General features: G+C 47.6%; 1 protein-coding gene across 3 annotated transcripts; it reads left to right on the top strand.

The window, feature by feature from the left end:
* The first annotated feature begins 256 nt into the window (after positions 1 to 256).
* On the top strand, positions 257 to 26,445 carry LOC134981017 (vomeronasal type-2 receptor 26-like). 3 transcript variants are annotated; one of them, XM_063948125.1, is made up of 3 exons: positions 257 to 392; positions 1,548 to 1,960; positions 24,856 to 26,445. In XM_063948125.1, the coding sequence occupies exons 2-3, from the start codon at positions 1,921 to 1,923 to the stop codon at positions 25,746 to 25,748; spliced, it is 933 nt and encodes a 310-aa protein (XP_063804195.1). In that variant the 5' UTR covers positions 257 to 392; positions 1,548 to 1,920; the 3' UTR covers positions 25,749 to 26,445. The 3 variants fall into 3 exon arrangements, with proteins under 3 accessions (XP_063804195.1, XP_063804194.1, XP_063804196.1); XM_063948124.1 differs by having other exon boundaries at positions 258 to 392; positions 1,545 to 1,960; XM_063948126.1 differs by lacking the exon at positions 257 to 392 and adding an exon at positions 739 to 1,006 and having other exon boundaries at positions 1,545 to 1,960.
* Positions 26,446 to 26,695: the final 250 nt, after the last annotated feature.

Genomic DNA, 26,695 nt, shown 5'->3' with positions numbered 1-26,695 from the left:
AGGTTGTGGGGTGAGGTACTGTGACTGGGGAACAGAGGCAGAGGCGTAACTAGCATGGGGCGAGCAGGGCTCGTGCCCTGGGCGCCGTGGCAGACCCAGCAGAGGGGGGCGCCACCGCCACCTGCACGGCCTGCTCCGCTCGCCCCATGCGACATGGTTTCCGCCGGCAATCTCTCCCTGGCTCCCCAGCTCCGGCTGCTGTGCCTGTCACACTGTACAGGCAGCAGCAGCTAGGACGGAGCCTCCCCCTACTCCCCCCCCCAAGCAGTGTCTAATTGTTGAGGCGCGCGTGCGCGACCTCGGAGGTGCGCGCGTACGCGACCTCGGAGGTGCGCGCGTACGCGCGTGCGCGACCTCGGAGGTGCGCCCGCGTAGGGCATCGGAGGCGGCAGGTGAGCAGGCAGGCGGCGGCGGCAACAGTAGTAATTTATTGGCAGGGGGGGGGGTGGTACAGTGTGTGTGTGGGTTAAGTGTGTGTGTGTGTGTGTGGGACAGTGTGAGTGTAAGTGAATATTGTAGTCCTGTGTGTGGGGTGGGAGGGGGGGAAAGTATGAGAATGTGTGTGTGTAGTCTGAGTGGGTGTGTGTGGGGTTTGGGGGGTGGCCAGTCTGTGTGTGTGTGTGTGTAATCTGTAGATTACACACACACACAGACTGGCCACCCCCAAACTCCACATACACCCACTCAGACTACACACACATTCTCATACTTTCCCCTCCCCCACCAGAGACGTAACTAGCATGGGGCGAGCAGGGCACGTGCACTGGGCGCTGTGGCAGCCCCAGCAGAGGGGGGCGCCACCGCCACCTGCACGGCCCGCTCCGCTCGCCCCATGCGACATGGTTTCCGCCGGCGGGCTCTCCCTGGCTCCCCAGACCCGGCTGCTGTGACTGCCACACAGGCAGCAGCAGCTAGGACGGAGCCTCCCCCTACTCCCCTCCCCCCCCTCCCCCCAAGCAGTGTCTAATCGTGGAGGCGCGCGTGCGCGGGTCTGCGGAGGCAACAGGTGAGTAGGCAGGCGGCGGCAGCAGTAGTTTATTGTCGGGAGGGGAGGGGGGGTGGTACAGTGTGTGTGTGGGTTAAGTGTGTGTGTGTGTGGGACAGTGGGAGTGTAAGTGAATATTGTAGTCCTGTGTGTGGGGGGGAGGGAGGCGAAAGTATGAGAATGTGTGTGTAGTCTGAGTGGGTGTGTGTGGGGTTTGGGGGGTGGCCAGTCTGTGTGTGTGTAATCTGTAGATTACACACACACACACACACACACAGACACAGACTGGCCACCCACAAACTAACCCTAGTTACTAACCCTAGGATTTCCCAACTGATGGTGTGCTGAGTGACGACGCAGGTTGAGGTGATGGTGTGCTGAGTGAGTGACGACGCAGGGGAGGTGATGGTGTGCTGAGTGACGACGCAGGAGGAGGTGATGGTGTGCTGAGTGACAATGCAGGGGGAGGTGATGGTGTGCTGAGTGACGACGCAGGGGGAGGTGATGGTGTGCTGAGTGAGAGACGACCAGAGGCGTAACTTACTTATTTTTTAATTAGCAGACAGCAGCAGCACGTAGGAAGTAGGCCCTGGAGGATTCACGCCTGCACCTGTCACCGTAGCGACCAGAGCCGTCCGCGCTGAGTGGAGAAGATGCCGCAGAAGAGGAGTCCAGCCAGACGCAGGACTGGGGAAGGACATCCAACCTTCGGTGGACCGGGACACTGCAGCAAGGGAGGAGACTGACCAGCAATGGGAGCACCGGCAGAAGACCCTGGCTGGCTTAAAGAAGACGGCACGGAACAGCGGGGAGGATGGCGCAGATCGGAATCCTGCAGCAGGAGAGAATATTCCCCTTTGGAGCGCAGCAGACCACACTGAAAAGGGTGCATCCCCGGTGCGGTGCGGTGCTCTGCATCCCGGGTGGCGCCGAAGATGTGGAGTGTCGGAGGTGGCAGAAGCGCCGCAGCTTGGGGTGAGAAACCGCTGCAACCCTTCCACTGCTAAACTCTGCAATTAGTCGATTAAGGGGGTAGGCTCCCCTCACCACAGTGCCCCACAGGCCTTGTTAATTAAGAGGGTTGAATCCCCTCTCTCTATAATGTGAATTTCGTCTCCTACCGTGTGTTATAATATGAAAGGGGCACCAGTACTAGATAGTATAATGGGTCCTACTACACTGAAGGACACGCCCCCTCCTGAGTGGCCACGCCCCCTTTTCCAGGGAGCGCGCGCGCCTTCGGCGCGCGCATAATGCATACCTCCACTTTTTCATATCCCCCTTCAAAAATTAAACTTCGACCACTTTATACACAGTGACACCTATTTGTGTAGGAGATGATGATGTTAAGGTGCATGTGGAATTGAAAAGAATGTTCCCAGTATGACATGTAACAGCTGGTGTGTCATGTTGGCACATCGCCATTAGCGTGCGCACATACTTTCCTTTTGTATTTTATTTATTATTATTTATTTATTTATTTATTTATTTGGGGGGGGGGGCGCCATTTTTGATCTTGCCCTGGGCTCCAAAACCCCTAGTTACGCCTCTGAACAGAGGTTGTGGGGTGAGGGACTGTGACTGGGGACATAGGTTGTGGGGTGAGGGACTGTGACTGGGGGACAGAGGTTGTGGGGTGAGGGACTGTGACTGGGGACATAGGTTGTGGGGTGAGGGACTGTTGCTGGGGGACAGAGGTTGTGGGGTAACGGACTGTGACTGGGGGACGGAGGCTGTGCGGCAACAGACTGTGACTGGGGGACGGAGGCTGAGGGGCGACGGACTGTGACTGGAGGACAGAGGCTTAGGGGCGACGGACTGTGACTGGGGGACAGAGGCTGGGGGGCGACGGACTGTGACTGGGGGACAGAGATTGAGAGGCAACGGACTGTGACGGGTGACAGAGGCTGTGAGGCGACGGACTGTGACTGGGGGACAGAGATTGAGGGGCGAAGGACTGTGACAAGTGGGTAAATGTGTGGAGTGACAGACTGTGAGTGGGTGGCAGATTGTGTGAGGTGATAGCTTGTGAGCAGGGGTAGAGGGTGTGGGGTGACAGGCTGTGACTGTGAGGCCGAGGTTTCTGTAGCCGGGGGACAGAGGTGACAATATTTTTGATTATGGGTACTAGGCTGTGACTGTGAGGCAGAGGTTTTGGGGTGACGGACTGGAGGGGCAAAGGGTGTGCAGTGATGGGCTGTGAACAGGGGACAGAGGAGTTGGTGGTTGATGACTGGGGACCACGGACAGAAGGTATGAGTAGGGAGAGGAAGGGTGGGGAAAAAATACAATAAAAAAGCCAATTTAACTACTCTCACAGATCAAAAATATAATCACCTTTATGGTGGGGGAGGGAGGGGGGTCCAGGGTGACACACAAAGGTAGAGGGTGTACAGTGTGCCATACATGGGGGGAGGGTTATGGAGTATAGGGTATCACACACACCAAGGTGCAGGTGGTGTAAAATGTGTCATACACATGGGGATGGGGGTACAGTATGTCATAAACAGGTGGGTACAAAATGCCATACACACAGGGGTAGGGGGATACAGGGTGACATAAACACAAAGGTAGCGGGTACAGGGTGTCAAACACCAGGGGAGCTAGGGGGGAAAAGGTGCCACAAACAGGGGTAGGGGGGTACAGGAGGTCACAAACACAGGTAGGGGGTACAGAAGGTCACACACAGGTAGGGGGTACAGAGGGTCACACACACACACACACACACACACACACACACACACGCACACGTAGGGGGTACAGGGGGTCACACACCCACTCACACATACACACGTAGGGGTACAGGGGTCACACACTCACACACACGGGTGGAGGGTACAGGGGTTCACACACACACACACACACACACACACACACACACACACATGTGGGGGTATATGGGGTCACACACACGTGGGGGGTACAGGGGGTCACACACACACACACACACGTGGGGGGTACAGGGGGTCACACGCGCACAGGTGGGGGGTACAGGGGGTCACACACACAGGCAGGGGGTACAGGGGGTCACACACGCACAGGTGGGGGGTACAGGGGGTCACACACACAGGTAGGAGGTAAAGGGGGTCACACACACAGGTAGGAGGTACAGGGGGTCACACACACAGGCAGGGGGTACAGGGGTCACACACACAGGTAGTGGGTACATGGGGTCACACATGGTTACTCACAACACTGTGTCCAATCAACATAGAGGTGACCTGCAGGGTGTCATTGAGGGAGGCCGGCGGACCCAGGTACAGGCCGACAAGGTCAGAGGAAAGGTGGATCCATTCCAGACATGGTGGCTGGCTGACAGCACACTCACAGTGTCCAAGGGAGGAGGATCTGCTGGGTCTGGGAATGTGCAGCAGCTCTCCCCCAGCACCCATATTTGTTAGTGGCAGCAGCCAGTTCAGTCAGTTGGTGTTAGAGGCAGCCTCTCTCCTCCTTCAGTGGCAAACGCAGGATTTGCATGGGGGGGTTTCCAGAACTGGGCGGAGCCAATCACGGGGGTGGGGACTGAGGTGACCCAGTATATGCTGGGTCCGTAAAACTAGTGTGTCTGTGTGTGTATATATATATATATATATATATATATATATATACATATATATCTACACACATATATATATATATATATATATATATATATACACATATATCTACACACACATATATATATATATATATATCTACATACACACACACATACATATACACATACACGGGTGGTCTTCAGTATGCCGGCGGTCGGGCTCCCGGCGACCAGCATACCGGCGCTGGGAGCCTGACCGCCGGCATACCGACACTTATTCTACCTCGTGGGGGTCCACGACCCCCCTGGAGGGAGAATAGAATAGTGTGGCGCGCGTAGCGTGGCGAGCCCGCAAGGGGCTCATTTGCGCTCGCCACACTGTTGGTAAGCCGGCGGCCGGCCTCCCGGCGCCGATATGCTGGTCGCCGGGAGATCGTAGTGAACCCATATACACATATACATAGCATATTAAACATGCATACATATATATATATATATATATATATATATATACACACACACACATACAGTACACATATATATACACGTATATATATATATCATATGTGTGTGTGTGTGTGTGTGTGTGTGTGTGTGTGTGTGTGTGTGTGTGTGTGTGTGTGTGTGTGTGTTTATATGTATGTATGTATATATTTATGTATGTATGTATGTATATACATGTGTATATATGTAGGCACATGGATATATATGTACTATAATTAAAATAAAGTAAACTTTTATTGCACTTGCAAGTGCCACCAGGAAGACAGCAGGCTGCAGAGGACGCTAGACAGTCATTAATAATACTCATGCAGCTAAAAAAACAAAACAAAACATTTTTTCTTCTTTTTTTTAGTGGAGGGGGGTTTCTGGGTACTCGGAAACCCCCCCTGGGTGCGCCACTGTCCTTCTCCCCCCTCCTCCCTTCCGTACTCTGGCACCCATTCTGGAGCTCCCTGCCGGCTCAGAATAATGAGCTGCTCTGCCAGCGGCCGCCCGTACGGAGCGGCATGTTTGTATTATTGCTAGCCAGGCGGTGCATATGCTACGTCGCCGGCGCTTCCTCCTGCTGCAGGCTCAGCTCAGATGGTCAGCGCAAAAGCCGCTGGCGGCTGCCCCTGCCCCACAAACCTCCACCAGAGCCGGTCCTGCCAATCAAAGAGCACAGCCCTGCCTCCTACCATGACCACAGCATGCTGGGTGAGTCATCTCAGATGTAGCTAGCAGTTCCGCAGCTCTTCACCCTGTACAGGCTCTCCGTCACCGCCACTTTCGGACTGGCGCATGCGCAGTCCGCATTTACACCAAGAACATATGAAAAACCGGGAGGACCCGGACAATTTCCAGGGCAGCGGGAGGCTCACATAAAAAACGGGGGCCTCCCGCAAAATGCGGGAGGGTAGGCAAGTATGGCACACACTACATACAGAACAGTACAGGAAAGAAGCACACACTACATACAGCACAGTATAGGGAGGGGGAGCACACACTACATACAGAACAGTACAGGGAAGAAGCACACACTACATACAGCACAGTATAGGGAGGGGGAGCACACACTACATACAGAACAGTACAGGGAGGGGGAGCACACACTACATACAGCACAGTACAGGGAGGGGGAGCACACACTACATACAGCACAGTACAGGGAGGGAGCACACACTACATACAGAACAGTACAGGGAGGGGGAGCACACACTACATACAGCACAGTACAGGGAGGGGGAGCACACACTACATACAGCATAGTACAGGGAGGGAGCACACACTACATACAGCACAGTACAGGGAGGGAGCACACACAAGTAGTGAAACACAGACACAGGGGACCAGCACAGAGGAATCTGTCCCAGTGGCCAATCCGCCCCTGATTTACATACATAGCCCCCACATTACATACATAGCCACCACATTATTACAGGAATAGCACCACAATACACGTATAGCACTGCACTACACGTATAGCACCACATTACACAAATAGTACCACATAACACAAATAGCACTACATTACATGTATAGCACCGCACTACATGTATAGCACCTCATTACACAAATAGCACCACATTACCTACATAGCCACCGCATTACATACGTAACCACCGCATTACATACGTAGCCACTGAATTACATATGTAGCCACCGCATTACATAAATAGGCCCATCCTCATGGACAGACATTGGGCAGCTATAGGTGTGAAGGACTTTGCATAAAGTTTGTCCCAGGGCTGGCTGTGAGTGCAGCCTGATCAGCTGGCATCCTGAGAACAAGGTACGTCCTGCTCCTGTCCAGTCCCCAAACCATACACTGTGATCGGGGACACCCTAACCCTTACACCAACATGATAATGCGAATAATGTCATTAAAAATAACCTCTCTGTCGGGTCCCCATCAGTGCTCAGTCGCCGCTCTTGCCAGTTCAGCGGGAGCTAAGGTGGCGGCGGGTGTAGTGAACCTGGCTCTGATCATCGCAATACTGCTGCTCCCGGGCCGGGCTCGTTCAGGAGACCTTTGGCCAGGGAGAGGATGCTGCTGGGCTGGTTAACTTTCTCTAGGTCCCCCATTGGTAGAACAGCTTCACCCCTTTTCACGGCTAGCAGCACCCGGGAGTGCTCGCTAGCCTAACTTCCAGATTGCGTTCCAATGAACCGCAAGTACTGAAAGCAGTGTGAGCCTGAGTGTGAATAGGCCTGGCTGAGGGGGATATGGGACCGGCCCATCAGAATCTGTCATGGTGTCCTGGTGGGCCAATCCACCCCTGTACATACCGCAGTTTATTTCCAGGTCACTAAGCTATACAATAGTGAAAATGCAATCCAAATTCATCTGGTAGTTTTTGAGTTATAGGGTATGTTGATGGAGCGCTTGTACGTATGTGTTCTGTAATATGATTAAAACCAATGATGAGAAGTAAAAACAAAGTTAAAATATATAATAAAACATTAGCAGGTGCAGGGTGCCTCTTGGTAATGTTTAAAGCTCTTTTTTGTTTTTTGAAAGTCCCGGTATGAAAGTCAGAGTATGCGCATGATGATGCTTCTACCAACACAGTGAGTATGTTTTTAGTATAAAATTGCATCAAATTATACATATATACATTTTTACAATAAATAAAAAATAAAATTACATAATCAACAAAGAACATATTGCAATGATGTCATAGATAATTATCTCTAAAGATCACAAAACCTTCTCCATTTATTTCTGTGGTATTTCCAAACCAAGTGAAAACAAACAAATAAAAATAAAAAAATAAAGTTTCTTTACTCAGATGAGTCCCCTCTTATAACCTTTAAACCATCATCTTCCTGTCTCTTATATTATAGGAGTCCAGACAAACTCAAACTCACACCCATTCACAGGGCTGTAACTAGGTGTGTGCCGGTGGTGCCTGGCACTAAGCGCAGATGCGCTGGAGGTGCAGGACCACTGGCAACAGCCACCTGGCCGATCCGCCACCGTTGCACTGTGGGGTCCGGCCCGCGTGCCCTGCCATTACTGCCCGATGCCCAGCTGCATTGCCCGCACCTCTCATATACTGTAGGTAGCCGGGCAGTGATGCAGCTCTCCCTCCGTTCCCTCCCCGTGTGCTGGTAGAGATGACGTCTCTCCCAGCCCGCTCCCAGCTTCTGTTTCCTGCGTGTTTCTGTCTCCTGTAGAGCCGCGTTTGGCAGGCTTTTTCACGTGCAGGAGGGGAGTGCAGCGATTGTCAAGAACCACTGCATCTCCAACAGACGGCCATGATCCTGAGATGCTTGTGGTGAGCACAGAGCACGGACAGGAATGAAGCGTCCATAACCCCTTCCCGCCTCCCTTTCCCCGCTTCATGCTGAGCGTATACACGGAGAGGGGGTTACAGTGTGCGGCAGCACTTCTATGAGAGCTGATGACGTCTCTCCCAGCTGCCATAATGTGTAATAAAGGGGGACTCTGCCTGCCTAATGTGTAAGAAAGGGAGACTGCCTGCCATAATGTGTAATAAAGGGGGACTCTGCCTGCCTAATGTGTAATAAAGGGGGACTCTGCCTGCCTAATGTGTAAGAAAGGGAGACTGCCTGCCATAATGTGTAAAAAGGGGGACTCTGCCTGCCTAATGTGTAAGAAAGGGCGCTGCCTGCCATAATGTGTAAACAGGGGGACTCTGCCTGCCTAATGTGTAAAAAAAGGGGACTCTGTTGCTGTTATGTGTAAAAGGGAGGTCTGTGGCCATGCCCCTTCCCCATGAAGCCATACCCATATATTTTTGGAGCGCGCATATGGTGCGCACTGCCCATTTTGTATATGGGGGGGGGGGGGCGACAATGCTGTTCCTTGCACACAGCACTAAAATTTCTAGTTATGGCACTGCCCATTAATACTCCCTCCACCACCAACACCAAACATCCCTCCCCATTCACACCTAACCATACTTCATCCACTCTCCCACACAGTCCCAAACATCCCTCACTCAAACCAGGACTACCGACATTTAACAAGAAAGAACAAGGGATTTTTGTAGCCCTTCAGACGCATGCAAACCATTTCACAAAACTAACCATACCAAAATCTAAAGATACAGATTCTAGTGAAAGAAAGCTTAGCCAAGGCTAAAGCCATTTTCCACCCACTAAGGGGGCTTCAACTGGTGCCACAAATGGGACCTGTTGACAACGTCTAACCTCCCCCTCTCCAACTCCATCATCCATCTCACCTCATGCAGAATTGAAGCCACCACCTTTCTACAGGGAAGGACTTTGCCTCTTAGAGATACCTGACACCATGCATTCCATATGTGATACCTGACTGGTAAATGAACTAAAAAATAGTGCTCAACTCAAAAGCCTCATACCGGTTGAATGTCCCATAAACCCATTCCGGGTAACTAAGCCCTGATAGGCAAGGGATACCTAAAGCTTTTAAAACCTCCTCGTAAATTTCTATGTTAAAGGGACACCGCAGAAGCAAGTGGTCCATGGTCTTTTCTTCTCCCAGACATTTCTCCCGTGAACACCCGTGTTCACTGGAACTTCTAAATCTTACATTTCCCCCATATAGAGCTTCCCTTGAAAGGAGAGCCAGGCAATGTCCCTGAATTTTAGCAGAATTCTTTTTGAATTGATCAGAGATATTCCCTCTGAACAAACATCACCTGGACAATCCCTCAAGGCCAGTGGAACATGAAAATGGGTTTGTAAGATCCTCTTTTCCAACTCTCTCCTCCCCACTCACAAGCCCCACTGCCCTATTACCTTCAGACACTGAATTACGTAGATTGGGAGGTAACCCTTTCTAGCCCGAAGACTTTTCAAATTACCTCCATCCAGCCATGCTCTAAAGAAAGGTCACCCCCATTTCCTGAAACCAGCTACCCACCGAGGGAAGGGGGGGGCTAAAAAGAGACCTCCAAAATTAATTTTCTGAAAGGTTGTTATGAAGAAGACCACGGGATTTATCATCCCAAGTCCCCCTTCCTCCCTTGGTTTGCAGGTTATGGCTCTCTTTACTATGTTCATCTTGTTCCCCCATAACAACATGAAGAACAAGGAACATATTTTAGACCACCTTGATTGCAACAAAAACATACATAACTGACATATAAAAATATTGGAATCAGATAAGTCTTACACAAGTCAACCCTTTCCTTCAGAGAAAGCATTCTCAAAACTCGTAGCCCAATTTGCTGTGACATAATCACAGTGATCGAATTGGATGCCTAAGTTCTTAATTTGGTGACTGGTCTTGGGGAGCCTGTCTGGGAGGCAGAACTCCTTGCCTCCCTCCCCCATACAGAAAGCTTCACACTTATCTTGATTAACTATTGAGCCAGAAGCTCCAGAGTATTCACTGATTAGTTGGTCCAGTTCACGTGCCTCTGCCTCCGATGACAGAATTACCGTGACATCATCAGCGTAGGTTACTACCCTCAAAGGTGTCGCCGGATCCAGCTGCACCCCCTCCACCATGCCACTCTCTAACCTTCTGATGAAAGGGTCGATGGTAAACATGTATAGAAAAGGACTCAGGGAGCATCCCTGATGGACACTCGAATCTACCCTGAAGGTAGGCCCTACCCAACCATTAACAAGTAGGAAGCTTTTGGCCTTGCTGTATAACACTCTATGCCAATTCACCATCCTCCCTGCGATTACCATACCATTCCAGCAGGGTCCATAAGTACTCGTGGTTGACTCTGTCAAATGCCTTAGACTGATCCAATGTCAGAAGAAACTTTCCCCCCCTCTCAGCCCTGCACCACTCAATGACCTCCCAGATGCTTAGGACAGCACTAAAGGTGCTTCAACCCTTCACCGTGCAGTGCTGTATTGAGTAAGGCTATGGGGTGCCATGGGGTGCCAATACAAGCTGTGTCCTGTCCTTTGAAAAGTAAGATAAGTGCAGATATGCTTATGGAGGGAGTTTACTCCAGGCCAGGAGGGTGTTAAAAATCTCCACAAGGATTGGGGCCAGGACATCTGAGAATTATTTTCAAAATTTGGCTGTTAAACCGTCTGGGCCTGGAGATTTTTTTGTTGATAAGCCACCAATTGCCTCTCTAACCTCCTCCACAGATATCTCACTTTCCAAACATTCAATAGAGGCATCAGGTTCCACAAGATCAGGTGTCCCCCCCCCCCCCCCCTCAGAAATTCCTCCATTTTATCTCCAATGAGTACTTTTTCAGACAAAAGATCTGAATAAAAGGATATGACAACTTCCAGAATGCCCTCTCTCCCCTCCTGCATGACACCCTTTCCGTCATACAGACCCCTTATCTCCTTTACCTCGATCATCCTCTTACAATTCTGGCACCAGTCCGATGAGTGGTACTTCCCATAATCCCTCTCCAGAATCAAAGAGGAGAGCCGGCTATACTGCAGCTCCTTCATCTGAAACTTCACTCAGGAGATTTCCCCATTATCTCCCTGCTCAGAGATCAAGAAATCCAATTTCCTCCTTAGAGCATAGTAGGCATTTTTCTTTCTCAAGTTCTTGATTGCTACCAGCTGCCTGAAAAGACCCCGGGCCCTCTTTTTGACCTCCTCCCACCACTCAGATCTACTCCATCCTGCCTCCAACAGTGACTCTTGTGACTGAAAGAATTCTCTGAAAGATTGTTTCTCTCTCTACTCCTTTAAGAGCCTGGAATTCAATCGCCATAGGCAACTTCCTTTTGGAACAGTCTGTGAGACATTCAAAGAAAACTTCAAGAAACAGTGATCAGAGAACTCCACCAACTTCACCTCCAGAGGTAAAGTCTTGGATCCCTCTTTAACAAAAAACCTATCTATTCTTGACCTCCTCACTCCACAGAAATATGTAAAACCTGTGAGATCTGGCTGATGTCTGATGTGTACATCAATCAGACCCGCCTGCTTGACCATGCTAACTAAAAAATTTGAGTCAGAAAGTACCCCAGGGTTTTCTGTTTGGAGCCTCCCCTGTCTTTTGGCCTTGTAATGGCATTGAAATCACCTCCAAACACAACCTGCTGAGCTGTAAAAAGAAAAGTTTTTATCCTCCTGAAGAGGCATTTCTTTTCCCAGGCGGACTGGGAGCCATAGATGTTAATCAGCCTCAGGTCATGCCCCTCAGGGTGACATCCAAAATCATGCACCTTCCGACTTGCAATTCGATAACCTTGTGCACAGTTACCATTCTGGCAAAAAGCACTGCCACCCCACTGTACGGCTCGGCCGCAAGAGACCAAAAGGGTGGAACCCTACTCCACTTGCTTTTGGTTTATGGAGAAGGGCCAACCTGCTTATCCGGGTATCTTGCAAAAATACAACATCTAATTCCTGGTTATTCAAAAAATCAAAAGCCATAAACCGAGCAAGCTCGGAAATAACGGAAGCCTCATTAATCGTGGCACATCGTATAGGATGGAAATCCATGTTTCTTAGGATATTGAATTGTAGTACAACCATCCCTTATTCCTTCTTTCCATCATCCCCATCACCAATACCACAATCCATGTTCTCATCATTCAACCCCTCAGTCACTGCCTCACCCATACCAGCTCCTTCCTCGCTTGGGACAGGGTCCGGGGGTTTCTTAACTGGTTCTAACACTGAAACCTCACCCTCTATAGGGGACACCATATTCCCCTGAACCTCTTCCTTTGGTACCTGGGGACCTTTTTCTGCCTCCATCCTTTCCTCCCGTTCACCCACACTGCCTCTCTCCAACTGTGTTCCCATAGGATCCCAATCTAGCTCTCCATGTGATTCACAGGCCGATGCTTCCCTAGATGTTTCTTCTGCCCTCATCTCCTTTTTCCACTTTCCCCCTCCACTTTTTGACCTTCCCCCGTCTTTTCTTCCTGTGAGTTTTAGGCTTGAGGACCAATCCTACTTTTTTCTCCCACCACCTCTCCCTCTTTCTTCTCAGCCGAGTAAAATCCCTCAAATCTATTTGTTAATATCTGTTTTTCCTCATTCTTCCCCAGATTCTTCCCTCCTTTTTTTAACACCTGGAAATCATTCTCTTTCTGTTTGTCCTCTCCTCCTCTCAGACTCCATACTGCCTCCCTCTCTTCTATCCTTACAACTCCACCATATCTCCTTGCACCATTGTCCTCCCCTTTTTCCTTATGTGCCTGTTCCATTCCACTGGACAGACTGGCTGCCCATTATTTTCTGCCTTCTTGAAAAATAAATTTTTTGATGATTCTGGGCACCTGTTATAGGGATGTCCCTCACTCCTGCACAGGTTACAATGGACATCTGTACATGTGCGAGAGGTATGACCAACATTTCCACATAAGTTGCACTTCATGACACCACATTTATGACTCAGATGCCTTCCATCACCACATCAAAAGCATGTTCTAGATTGGCCCAGATAAAAAAAAACTTGTATCTGATCCCTCCCGATTTGGCCACTGATGGAATGTGCCTCACTCCATCACTTCCCTGGAATAATCTAATATTGGCTGTCCAGGCACTTCCCCAAACTCCAAACGTATAATCAGCTTTCCTCAGATCTTTTACCACATCACAGTGCCTGGACAGCCAAACTTAATATCATTCCCAGGGATCATTTCATTTCGCACCAGGATAGTGATTTTAATATCCTCCTGCTCAGAAACCATAATTATCCTGAAATCTTTAAACCACTCTTCTATTGTTTTCTCATACCATTTATCATAGCACACATGCATTTTTGCCGCATACATAAAACTTAAATCAAAGTCACTAGACCTGTTAGGATGTATACATGCATAAATGTCTTTCGCTGTAAACACTAAGGAAAAAACAAGTTGTAGAAATGTAACTTTTGAAGGTGCATCACCACTCCCCAGCCATTTGAAATGCAATACATTTCTTCTCTTATATCCAGAGTTTACCCCTTTCATTCCCAGCCGCACAGGATTCCCCACACTTTCTTGACTTTTTGTTACAACTTTTGCATATGACAATGGAACAGCCTGAGCTTTAGAACTAGTGGCTCCTTCATTTACTGCACTCACAACATTTACATTTGCTGTTTTATTCCTCACACATGAAGCAGCATTTTGTTTCCCAGTCTCAGCACTTAACATTTTTACTGTTGACAAAATTTTTGCAGGAACATTAAAATCTTCATATATAGTATTCACCACGTTTGTCTCTTCAACAGTTAACTGAGTCATGTCTATTCTGGGCATACCCGGTGCCAGATCCCCTCCATTCTTCAACTTCTTACCCTCAGACTCCCTCCCCCCAATGTCTAAATGGACTCCCCCCTCCCTATGCTTCACAGGACAGTAACCCCGTGGCCACCACAGGAACTGAGGAAACCCCAGAACCTGCTGGCCCAATAGAGATTAGCCCCTCCACACAGACCTGCACTTCTCCCGTGCCAGATTCTGACTGCCGGGTCCTGGCATGCACCAGTGTCTTTACCAGTTAACCCATTACCACCTCCTCCCGGGCATCCCCGCTGACAACACCGCTTAATTTTTACTTACTTTACCAGCGAGGATGCCCATGCCATCACCCGGAGAGGGAATCAATGTTGCCTTGGAAACGCCCGGCTCTGCCTCCACACCGCCGTCAATGCTCACATCAGGGGAGAATCCCGAGCGCTGTACAGCAGTCTCCAGCTGTTTGCTGTCATCCAATGGGAGGCCGTCACACGTTTGCTCTACTGCCGGGATATCCATTGCCACTGCTCCTGCAATTAACCCCTCATTCGCCACAGGAATCACAACATTTGTTTTTTCTTTATTTTCCTTCCGGATTGCATATATCCTTTGCTGCACTTTCTCCAGCCGAGCTGACAGGGACCGGATTTCATCACAAAAAGGCTCTTTCTCCCATAACCCTGCAGGTATTTCTTTGCTTTCTTATATGTGCAATTTTAGAATGCAGAAACTTTGCTTCATATGTCAGCTCTTGCAACGTTATTTGCTTAAAGCTTTCCTCTTCCTCTGACACAGACAAATCTTTTCATCTTCTCCTGAGCTTGTATCACTAAAGCTCCCACCATCCTCCACCTCTCCCTTAACCCCTGCTTGGGGACCCCCAGCCACTACAGATATCCCTCCAAGATTTGCATCCTTCTCAGGGAGATTCCCTGCTAGCATGGGGAGGGAGGCTTCCCCAGACAGGGACCCAGACTCTGGTATTTTGCTTCCTTCACTTTTACCTCTGGTCTTACCTCCATCCACCAGCTTTACTAACTCCCCGACATCCACAGATTTCCCCCCAAGGTTTCCCCCAGGAGTTCTCTCTGCTAGCACGGGGATAGAGGCTTCAAGGGACAGGGACCCGTCATCCATAGAGATTGCCATACTTTTCTTCTTGGAAACTGATGCAGCTGCCGCTGCTATTTGACTAGGTGTTGCAGGTGGCCTTTTCATCTTGACAGTAGCCTGGACAGCCAGAGGTAATCCCCGCTGCCTCTTCTTCATTTTAGTTATCAAGGTTAGGCTCCAAAGAGCCGGCCCAGGCCTGGGCCTCCCTCCTGGGGCTCTGCCAGAAACTCTCCCCACACCTCAAGTCACACAGCTGGGCTGGTAGGCAGGATCACACCTAGCCTCCTGGAGCACTGGTTGCTCTCCAATTCACTTCTTCCTCTGGCAGGGAGGAGGGACTAACTGGAAGGTGAGTATGCCTGCCTGACACAGAAGAAGGACCTAAGTGTGCAATCTAATTTTCCCTACCCTACCTCCGGTCCTATGGTCATGGTAGCAGGTGATTTTTCTCTGCCGGCGTCTCCCTCTCCCAGCCAGAAGTTCGGGGAGTATCGTGGAACATAATTTCCGGTTGACATGATGTGGGGACTTCTGGAATCCAACACGATTCATGCACTGCAGCACTTTGTCAAGGATAGTTGGGCTTGATACTGGATCCTCTTTTATAGGTAGTTTTTGAACAAACTTTATTTAAAAAAACGGAAGTTCTAAAAAAGAACTTCATTAAAAAGGGCGGCAAGTGCCTGTTTCAGCATTGGCCTGTATGTGTATGTAGGAATGGTAAAAGATGGCTGCCTAGCATTTATGTGTATTATAACAAGCAATAAATAACTGTTTGAAAAATATGTGACTATAAGACCGGAGGTAGGGTAGGGAGAGTTAGATTACCCACCTGGGTCCTTCTCACTGTGTCGGTAGAAACATCATCATGTGCATACTCTGACTTCCATGCCAGGACCTTTAAAAAGAAACAAAAAGGAGCTGTAAACATTACCAAGGGGCACCCTGCACCTGCTAATATTTTATACATTTTTTAACTTTGTTTTTACTATTCAGCATTGGTTTTAATCATATTACAGAACACAAACAAGCACTCCATCCACATAATATTAAGACCTATAATTAATATAACTAGAGATAATCGGGTCAGGTTCTCTGAGAACTGGAAAAAGTGTATAAACAGCGCTAAGAAAAACTGGATATGGAAAATTAATAATCACAATTTATTATAAAAATTGTTGCAACACATTAAAACCTTCAATTCATGTATACATATGAATAAATTAATGAAATAAATTTGATAAAAGATGTCAAATAGGGCAAGCACAGCACATTTGTTTTGGTGTATTACCACATGAGGATGCCGGACATGGTACGCCTTGAGAAAGCTGTGGATACAGCGAAACGCGTTGGTTTGGAGGAGCCGTGTACCCCTAAAATCATCACTTACACCTGGAATAAGCCTAGAAGTCCACCAGCAATTGGGAAACCTGCAGAAGTCCTTACAAGCACCAGAGATCCAGTCACAAACAGGACTACATCTGGTTTGGAACCAAGCAACTAAGGTTCATCCAACTCTTGGGACGTTTATCTGCTAGCATTGCAAAGTGCACCCAGGACTGTGGCATAATTCCAAGGTTTTTCATCAGCGTACCATGTCCGGCATCCTCATGTGGTAATACACCAAAACAAATGTGCTGTGCTTGCCCTATTTGACATCTTTTTATCAAATTTATTTCATTAATTTATTCATATGTATACATGAATTGAAGGTTTTAATGTGTTGCAACAATTTTTATAATAAATTGTGATTATTAATTTTCCATATCCAGTTTTTCTTAGCGCTGTTTATACACTTTTTCCTTATTGTCTTACCAGGGACTAACTATCCCTTTATACAGCAGCTTAAAGGATTAGCAATTTCTCTTGACAGCGCCGGGCGAATTACCTTGGTATCTCGTTTCTCTGAGAACTGGACCCACCCGAACATTGCAATCTGAGGCTGGATCCGAATCTGGCTTAGGTTTTCCCACCTGACTCAGATCCCAAAATGAGGCAAAAGGTTATATCCCCCCTGTCGGATTGTGGGTTTTTGATTCTATAAAAGGTCCACGGTGATCTCGTCATTTTCAGTCCAGCTGTGGAGCTTGTATAATGAAGCTGTGTCTGTGCTGTGTCCATCCAGGGGTGCTGTGTTGTCCATTCAGAGGTGCTGCTGTGCTATCCATCAATGGGCTGGTGCTGCTGTGTCCAACCAGGGGTGTTCTGTCCATCCAGGGGTGATGTGTTGTCCATCCAGGGGTGCTGCTGTGTTGTCCATCAAGGAGCTGCTGTGTCCAACAAGGGGTGCTCTGTCCGTCCATCCAGGGGCTCTGCCTCAGTGTAAAAAAAACAAAAGCTTTTTTGTGTGTGCTGTACCCCAGTGTACTATACTATTATTTTTCATAAAAAGTACCGTGACACTGTCAGTCAGTCTGCAGTTTAATATATTTATACAAGTATTATAATGCTGAAGATCATAACCCAATTTCATCCAAGTATTGTGATACTGTAGGTGGTACTGCAGTAATATTCATGCACGTATTGTGACACTGTAGGTGGTACCCCAATTTCATCTAAGTTTTGTGACACTGTAAGTGGTACCGCAGTGTTATATTCATACACATTTTGAGACACTGTAGGTGGTACTGTAGTGTAATCATACAAGTAATGTGATGCTGCAGGTCGTACCATAGCTTAATATTCATATAAGGCATACCATAATGTAATATTCATCCAAGTACTGTGACACCACAGGTCATACCGCAGCTTAATATTCATATATGTATTGTGCCACTGTAGGTCATACCACAATTTCATCCAAGAATTGTGACTCTCCTAGGTGGTACCACAGTGTAATATTAATACATGTATTGTGATACTGTAGGTCTAACCCCAGTGCATTCACATAAGTGGTGTGACTCTGCAGTGTCATTTGTGAACAAAGTTTTTTTTTAAATTGTACAAAATGTGGTTTGTGCTGTACCACGCTTCATTCATGTTTCTTGATATGGATGATGATCCATTGAGAGGAGAGCAGCATACTAGTGCTGCTGCCACGAGTCATGACTATACAAGTCTGTCAACAGCATCTACTAAGTCCTATGCCCAAGTGCACAGAGGGTTTAAGTCAGGGCATGTAAAATCAATAAGCAATATAATTTTATGGTGGTAAAGAAAAAACATCAAAAGGAAAGTTAGCTGTAGGTAAACATAAAATTGGCAATATGTCATTCACCCCACAACATGACAAGGAAAGGATAAGGCCTTGGCCTTTATTTCTGACTAGTGATTCTGCATCTTATGATGATGTAAGCCCTTCTCCCTGTAGAAGTGTCCAAAAAATTTAACTCATTAAAGTATATTAACCAACTGTGTGCTCAGAAACATCACAAATCCCAGAGGAGAGTCTAAGTGTGCACATGGGTGCCATGTGTTAGCCTGACCTTTCAAATTCTGGACTCAAAGAGGAGACTCCTTCCACCATTTGTGCACCCTCTGCAAATGTGAGCATGAGCAGCAGTCATGAGCAGTCAACATGCTGACATAGAAATTGAGGCTTCTTCTGTGTAAGTGCACCAGCATGAGGAGTATAATTGTGTAGCTGATGATAAGGATGTTGATGAGGAAGTTGTTTGTGTAAATCAGGCACCAGTGGAAACAGTTGTTGCCCACGGTATGAAAAAGCCCATTGTCATGCCTGGGCAAAAGACAAAAAAATCCAACTCTTATGTATTGAAATATTTTTAACCAATCCAGACATCAAATTTCAAGCCATCTGTACCCACGGGGTACAGGATCGACCAGATACAGCAGACCAGGAACAAACTTTGCAAGGCAGGAAGCTATCACCGGCGAGGCTGCAGTGTGCTGGCTCCCATAAAAAGGCCCTGCTGGCCAATGACAGGAGGGCCAGCAAGACCAGCCCCCAGACCCTAATTAATAGTTGTCGTGCAGCTGCCCTGCTGCACGAACAACTAATCAGTCTTATCTGGCAACGGTGAACGCGGTCCGCCAATGGCGTCCCCATTGCCATGGACCCGGCGGCTGAGGACGCCCGGCGTCCTAGCATTGCCAGGGACCCGGCGGTTACAGTACGCACGGCATCCTGGCGTTGCTAGGCGCCAAGCGGGCAGCGAGGGAGGTGCAGCGGCCGTGAGCGTCGCCCGGAAGCAGACCGAGCGGCGCCGCGGACCGCGGCTCCTAACACTTTCAGAATCCAATTCAAACTTCATACATTCACTTACACAGAACTCACCCACTCCTCTCCCATTTACATCTCTGACCTTATCTCCCTTTACTCTCCCACCCGTCCTCTTCGCTCTGCTACTGCACGCTGACTCTCCTGTCTTCTGATTACTTCCTCCCACTCCTATCTCCAAGATTTTTCTTTACCTATCCCCCTCAGACTCTCCACCTCTCTACAAAACTTCAAACGGGCTCTTAAGACCCATTTCTTTACCAAACCCAGCCAAATCTCATCCTAACCCTCTGTTCCACTCTCTCTATGTACGCCATCTGTGTCACCCCTGTCTGTCTACCCCTCCCCTTAGAATGTAAGCTCTCACGAGTAGGGCCCTCTTCCCTCATGTGCTTATACTTTTCTTACTTTAATAATCCTCAACTGCCCAGATCCCGCAGTTTTTTGGCCACCTGGAACTTATCTCTATGTTGTTTACTGGTGTAGATATGCTTAGTTACCCTGTACTTGTCCTATATTGTCTTCAACTGTTTTGATTATGTGCATATGTACTCTGTAATTGGGCGCTGCGGAACCCTTGTGGCGCCATATAAATAAAGGATAATAATAATAATAATAATCATAAGTAGTGGAAAAATATCAGATATACAGTATATAGTATAACTGAACCAGCATTAGAATTATAATAAGAAGCACAGAACATTCAATTGCATAAACAATTTAAATGGGATTTAAAATAATTCAAGTGATATAAACACAATACAATATCTTTTGACATCTATTCAGTATTAAACATCACAATGAATTATCTTTATTGCAATAATGTGTAAATTATTGTGTTATACCAACTAATATGTTCATAAATGCAAAATTGTTATAATCAAGTTTTTACATTTTAAAAACTCATTAGCACCTGCTTATCTTCGCGTTGATGTCATTTACCGTCCCCCTGGCATTTCCTCCAAATTTCTCCACAACTTTTCTTCCAGCTTTCCTCACTTCCTCTCTTCTGACATTCCATCCATTATTCTAGGTGATGTCAACATCCCTATCGATATCCCCACAAAATCCCTTGTCTCTAAACTTCTTAACCTCACTTTTTCACTTGGTCTCTCCGAGTGGACCTCCTCACCATCCCATGGGAATGGGAGCTCACTTGATCTGATTTTCACTCGCGTTGCTATATTTTTTATTTCTCCAATTCCCTTTTTCCCCTCTCTGACCACCACCTGCTCTCTTTTAACTTATCTCTCTGCTGCCACATCTCTACCTCCAAAGGCTACCATCACTAAGCTTAACCTTGAGGCTATTCACACCACATCCCTATCCTCTCTGTTCGACTCACTTCCCTCTCCTGTTCTCTCTCTCATGCCCTGTCAAGCCACTTCCCTATACAATGCATCACTTACTTCTGCTCTTGACTCTGTCGCTCCACCTAGCACTATTCACCCTTGCACATTAAAACATCAACACTGGCAAACCGAATGCAACAGATATCTTCAAAAATTCTCACGTACTGCTAAGTGACAGTGGAGAAAATCACGCTCTAAGGCTGACTTCCTCCATTTCAAATGTATGCTCTTGTTCTTCAGTGCTACCCTCCCTCACTAAACAGTCATACTTCAAGAATCTCATCTCCTCCCAGTATTCCAAACTGCAGCACTTCTTTGCCAGTGTCAATTCCCTCCTCTGTCCACTCCCACCTTGTCTCCTATTTTCACTGTCTGCTCTTGACTTTGCACTTATTTCACATCCAGGATTGACTCCATATGTCAAGACATCACATCCCACCAGACCATCAGCAACCAGCCACCTTCTATCCCTTACCACCCCCTCCTCATCCCTCTCTCCAACTCTAATATCTTTCTTCCATGTATCTGGCGAGGAAGTCATGGCCCTCATCCATCATTTTTGCCTCCAAACTCCTTGAGCGTATTGTCTACAATCACCTTACTGCATTTCTTTACAGTCTGGCTTCCATTCTCTCCACTCCATCGAAACTGCCCTCACAAAAGTCTGCAATGACCGCCATGCTGCTAAATCTAAGGGCCACTACTCTTTGCTTATTCTTCTTGACATCCCTGCTGCTTTTGACACTGTGGACCACCCTCTCATTCTGCAAATCCTTCACTCACTTGGTCTGCATGATACTGCCCACTTCTGGCTGTCCTCCTACCTCTCTGATCATTCCTTCTCTCTCTCCTATCATGACTCCACCTCCCTCCCACTTCCACTAACTGAAGGTGTCCTCCAAGGTTCTGTTCCTGGTCCTCTCCTTTTCTCTCTCTAGTCATCCTCTTTAGGTGAACTCATTAGTTCTTTTGACTTCCAATATCATCTCTATGCTGACGATACTCAAATCTACCTTTCCTATCCTGACCTCTCCCCTGCTCTCCTCACTCATATCTCCAAATGTATCTCTGCTCTCTTTTCTTGGATGTCCCAGTGCATTCTAAAACTTAACATGTCTAAAGGTGCATACACACGGAGCGATATAACTGAGCGATTTTGACTATATAGTCAAAATCGCTCAGAAAGTTAGTGCAGATCGCTCCGTGTGTACACAGCCAGCGATAGCGATGCGCGTCCCCGCTAGGTCGCTATCGCTGGGAAAAATAGTCAGTGCAGGCAAGTCAATTTTGGCTATGTCGCTGCAAAAGTTAGTCAAAATCGCTAACACTTTAAGAGGCCAGCGATTTTTCCCAGCGATAGCGATGTGCAGGCGGCGGTGGTGCGGGCGGCGGCGGGTTGTGGCGGCGGGTTGTGGCGGCGGTGCGGGCGGCGGCGGGTTGCGGTGGCGGTGTGGGCGACGGCGGGTTGCGGCGGCGGTGGGTTGCGGTGGCGGTGTGGGCGGCGGCGGTGCGGGCGGCGGCGGGTTGCGGCAGGGTGCGGGCGGGGGAAATTTACCTTTCTATTGCAGAGTTTGGCAGCGGAGCGGTACCAGTTTCAAAAATGGCGCCTCAGCGTCATTTTTGAAATTCAAGATGGCCGCCGCGAGCCAATCACGGCTCGCCGCGTCATCGCCCCGCCCCCTCCCGCTGACTTATATAAGTCAGCGCGAGGCAGCGGCTGTCAGTCCGACGGCGGAGGAGGAGCGGAGAAGAGCTCCTGAAGACGCCGTGGAAGTCCTGGATGGGCGGCGGCTATGCAAAAGAGCTTAGCAGCCGCCGCCCACCAGGTGAAGTTGCTGGAAGTCCTGGGAAGGCGGCGGCCATGCAAAAGAGCTTAAAGGCCGCCGCCTCCCAGGTGAAGACGTCGTGGAAGTCCTGGATGGGCGGCGGCTATGCAAAAGAGCTTAGCAGCCGCCGCCCACCAGGTGAAGACGCCGGAGCAAGACCCCAGAAGCCCTGGGGAGGTGGCGCCCCCCCAGGTGAAGACGCCGGAAGCCCTGGGAAGGCGGCGGCCATGCAAAAGAGCTTAAAGGCCGCCGCCCCCAGGTGAAGACCCAGTTTAATAAAGGATTTTTAAAAGAATGTGTTGTGTTTTTTTTTTTATATTTTCTTTACAGGTGGACTACAGGTGCCAGCGGGCCCTTTATGTCCGGGCATGCTGGCACTTGTGGTTCTCCAAGTGCCAACATGCTGGGGCAGGCTTGCTGGGACCTGTAGGCCTCCTGTAAAGAACAATATTACTATTGAAAGGCTATCAGCCTCCCATCCACCGGGCCACGGATGGGGGGGACAGCCTCGGGCTTCACCCCTGGCCCTTGGGTGGCTGGAGGGGGGGGACTCCTTGATTTAAGGGGTCCTCACTCCTCCAGTGTACCCCGGCCAGGGGTGACTAGTTGGGGGGGTAATGGCACGGCCGCAGGGACCAATATAAAAGTGTCCCCCGGCTGTGGCATTATCTCCCTGGCTAGTGGAGCCCGGTGCTGGTTTGGAAAATACGGGGGACCCCTATGTCTTTTGTCCCCCGTATTTTTTAAACCAGGACCGGACACAGAGCCCGGTGCTGGTTGTCTAAATATGGGGGAACCCTACTCATTTTTTCCTCTGTATTTTAACAACCAGGACTGGCTCAAAGAGCCAGAGGCTGGTTTTACATAGGAGGGGGGACCACACGCAAATTTTTTTTTAACTTTCAGCTATTTAAATACCAGCCACCCTGTAAAATCGTCCTATATATGACACTCATCCCCTTATTTAAATGAGATAGTCAAAATCTCCCATAGCCAAAATCTCTTGCATAGTTAGACAAAATCTCTGGTAAAGTTAGTCAAAATCTCCTACTGCCAGTTCAAGGGAAAAGTTAGTCAAAATCTCTCATAGCCAAAATCTCTCCGTGTGTATGCACCTTAAGACTAAGCTAATCATCTTCCACACCCTCCCACACAACCTCACCTCCCACAATTGAATTATCTATTGATGGCACTACTATCTCCTCTAGCCCCCAAGTGTGCTATCCCGGAGTTCTCACTGACTCCTTCCGCTCCTTCAAACCACAACCACAAAAATATTTACAGGATCAGACCCTTTCTTAACCAGGATGCTATTAAGAGCATTATCCACTCACTGGTCATTTCCAGATTGGACTACTGTAATCTCCTCCTATTGTAACTGGTATACCTGACAAATGCCTCTGTCCATTCAAATCGATCCTCAATGCTGCAGCCCGGCTCATCTTCCTCACTAAATGCACAATGTCCACCTCCTCTCTCCTACAAGCCCTTCACTGGCTTCCTTTCCCTTTTAGAATCCAATTCAAAATTCTCACACTTGCTTACAAAGCCCTTGCCCACTCTTCTCCCATTTACATCTCTGATCTTATCTCCCTCTACACTCCCACCCACCCTTTTCACTACGCTAATGCACGCCGCCTCTCCTGCCAACTGATTTCTTCCTCCCACTCCTACCTTCAAGATTTCTCACCTGCTGCTCCCATTCTCTGACATTTTCTACCTCTCCCCCTCAGACTCTAGACCTCTCTACAAAACTTCAAATGGGCTCTGAAGACCCACTTCTTCACCAAATCCAGCCTAATCTCTTCCTAACTCTCTGTTCCTTCTTCACTGTCTACCCCATCTGTGTCACCGATGTCTGTCTGCCCCTCCTCTTTAGAGTGTAAGCTCTCATGAGCAGGGCCATCAACCTCTCATGTGCTTATGCTTCTCTTACTTAAAACTTCTTCGATGGCACCAAACCCTGTGGCTTTCTGCCACCCTGATACTTATGTCAGTGTTGTCTGCTGATATAGCTATGTTTAATTATACTGTACTTGTCCTATATTGTCTTCAACTGTAAGTCACTATTTTCCTGTTTTGATTATTTTGTTTATGTACTCTGTAGTTTGGCGCTGCGGGTCCCTTTTAGCACCATATAAATAAAGGCTAATAATAATAATAGTACAAAATAATGTAGCAACAAGTTGATATGCCATGTTAATGAAATTATAAATTCTTGTTTTTAACATCTGTATGTTTTTTTTCTAGACATGGAAAACTGCCTTCAATGTCCTGATGACCAATGGCCGAATGAGAAGAGAAATAAGTGCATCATGAGATCCATAGACTTCTTGTCCTATAAAGAACCACTTGGATTAGCTTTAGCCATAGCAGCCATTGTTCTATCCATCTTTACAGCATTCATTCTGTGTATCTTTATTAAATACAGAGATAGCCCTATAGTAAAAGCCAATAACCAAGAGCTTAGTTATGCAGTACTTGTCTCTCTCATGCTGTCTCCCCTCTGTATATTACTGTTTATTGGTCGTCCTATGAAAGTGACATGCTTACTAAGGCAGGTAGCTTTTGGTATCATTTTTGCTATTAGTATTTCTTCTGTGCTCGGAAAAACAATCACTGTTGTTGTTGCATTTAATGCTATAAAACCTGGGAGCAGATTAAAGAAATGGATTGGATCCAAGGTTCCAAGATACATTGTTCTTCTATGTTCATTGGGAGAAATTATAATATGCTCTGTATGGTTACTTTATTCTCCCCCATACCCAGATTGTGACACCAAAACTCAACCATCTGTGATGATATTAAAGTGCAATGAAGGATTTACTCCTGCATTTTACGTAGTGATTGGATACAATGCATTACTGGCATCTGTTTGCTTTGTTGTAGCTTATTTTGCCCGGAAGCTGCCAGTCATGTATAATGAAGCTCAGCACATCACCTTCAGTATGTTGGTGTTCTGCAGTGTCTGGATATCTTTCATCCCGAGCTATCTGAGCACAAAGGGAAAATACATGGTAGCGGTTGAAATATTTGCCATCCTGGCTTCCAATTCTGGACTATTAGGCTGCATATTTATTTCCAAATGTTTCATTATATTTTTCAGACCTGAGCTAAACAGCAAAAGAAAAATATTTAATTAATTTTCCATGCGCTGTATTTACATTTGAAATACTGTATTATTACTCTTAGCATATTATTTGAAATATTCAACTGACCATTATAGTTTAATAATACCCCTTTTACACTCGCAGAAAAATCCCGGGATATTGCACGTGAACGCGCATCATCCCAGGATTTTTCTCAGTGTGAATGGGTACAGGGTCCATTTCCCGGGACGAGCATCCCGGGATTTCAACCCAGGTCTCGACCAGGGTTGAACCCGGGACCGTCCCTGGAAGCTGGCAGTGTAAACGGGTATACCGGGTCAAGGCGACCCGGCACCCGTTCTCTTCATAGGAGGAGGCGGTGCTTGGAGAAGATTATCTCCAAGCTCCGCCTCTGGGAGACTCAGCGGTGACGTCACTGACCCGGCAATATGCCGGGTCAGCCCGCTAATGTGAAAGGGTCATTCCCGGGAATGTGTCCTGGCAAATATACCGGGACACATTCCCGGGAATGAACTTCACTGCGAGTGTAAAAGAGGTATTAGAGGATGCCAAATCCTTTTTTTTCTACATTCAATTTTACATTTATTCCTATAATATATAATATTCTCACCATTTTAATGACATACAACACGTACTGTCAAAAGAAAAGTACAATTACACTGAAGCATCATTATCATATTTTTAAGCATGTGTAACACAAATAAGCTTCTGTCTCAGAAAAATGATCAATAAATGATTTGTTTGGAAGAGTTTTTTTTATTATTTATGTTACTTTTTTATCACCTTTTTTAAAATAAAAAAATTAACAAAAATGTGTCAACAGAGGTACCACCAGTGATTTCTGAAACATTTGCAGAACGAGTACTACAGTACAGTATATACATTTTAAATTCATAGCACAAAATAATCTAAAGCTACTGTTATAAAGTATGTGGCATTAAAGACGTGGCAAGGGTTATGCAGGCCTTACATCAGGCAGA

Source organism: Pseudophryne corroboree, chromosome 12, assembly GCF_028390025.1.
Source record: "Pseudophryne corroboree isolate aPseCor3 chromosome 12, aPseCor3.hap2, whole genome shotgun sequence".
Taxonomy (NCBI): Eukaryota; Metazoa; Chordata; class Amphibia; order Anura; family Myobatrachidae; genus Pseudophryne; species Pseudophryne corroboree.
This window is presented reverse-complemented; position numbering and strand designations above follow the sequence as displayed.

Coding starts and splice junctions, on each gene's coding strand:
- LOC134981017 (XM_063948125.1), top strand. CDS start 1,921: ATGTGGAGTGTCGGAGGTGGCAGAAGCGCCGCAGCTTGGG. Junction 1,961..24,855: donor CAGAAGCGCCGCAGCTTGGG/GTGAGAAACCGC, acceptor TTTTTTTTCTAG/ACATGGAAAACTGCCTTCAA.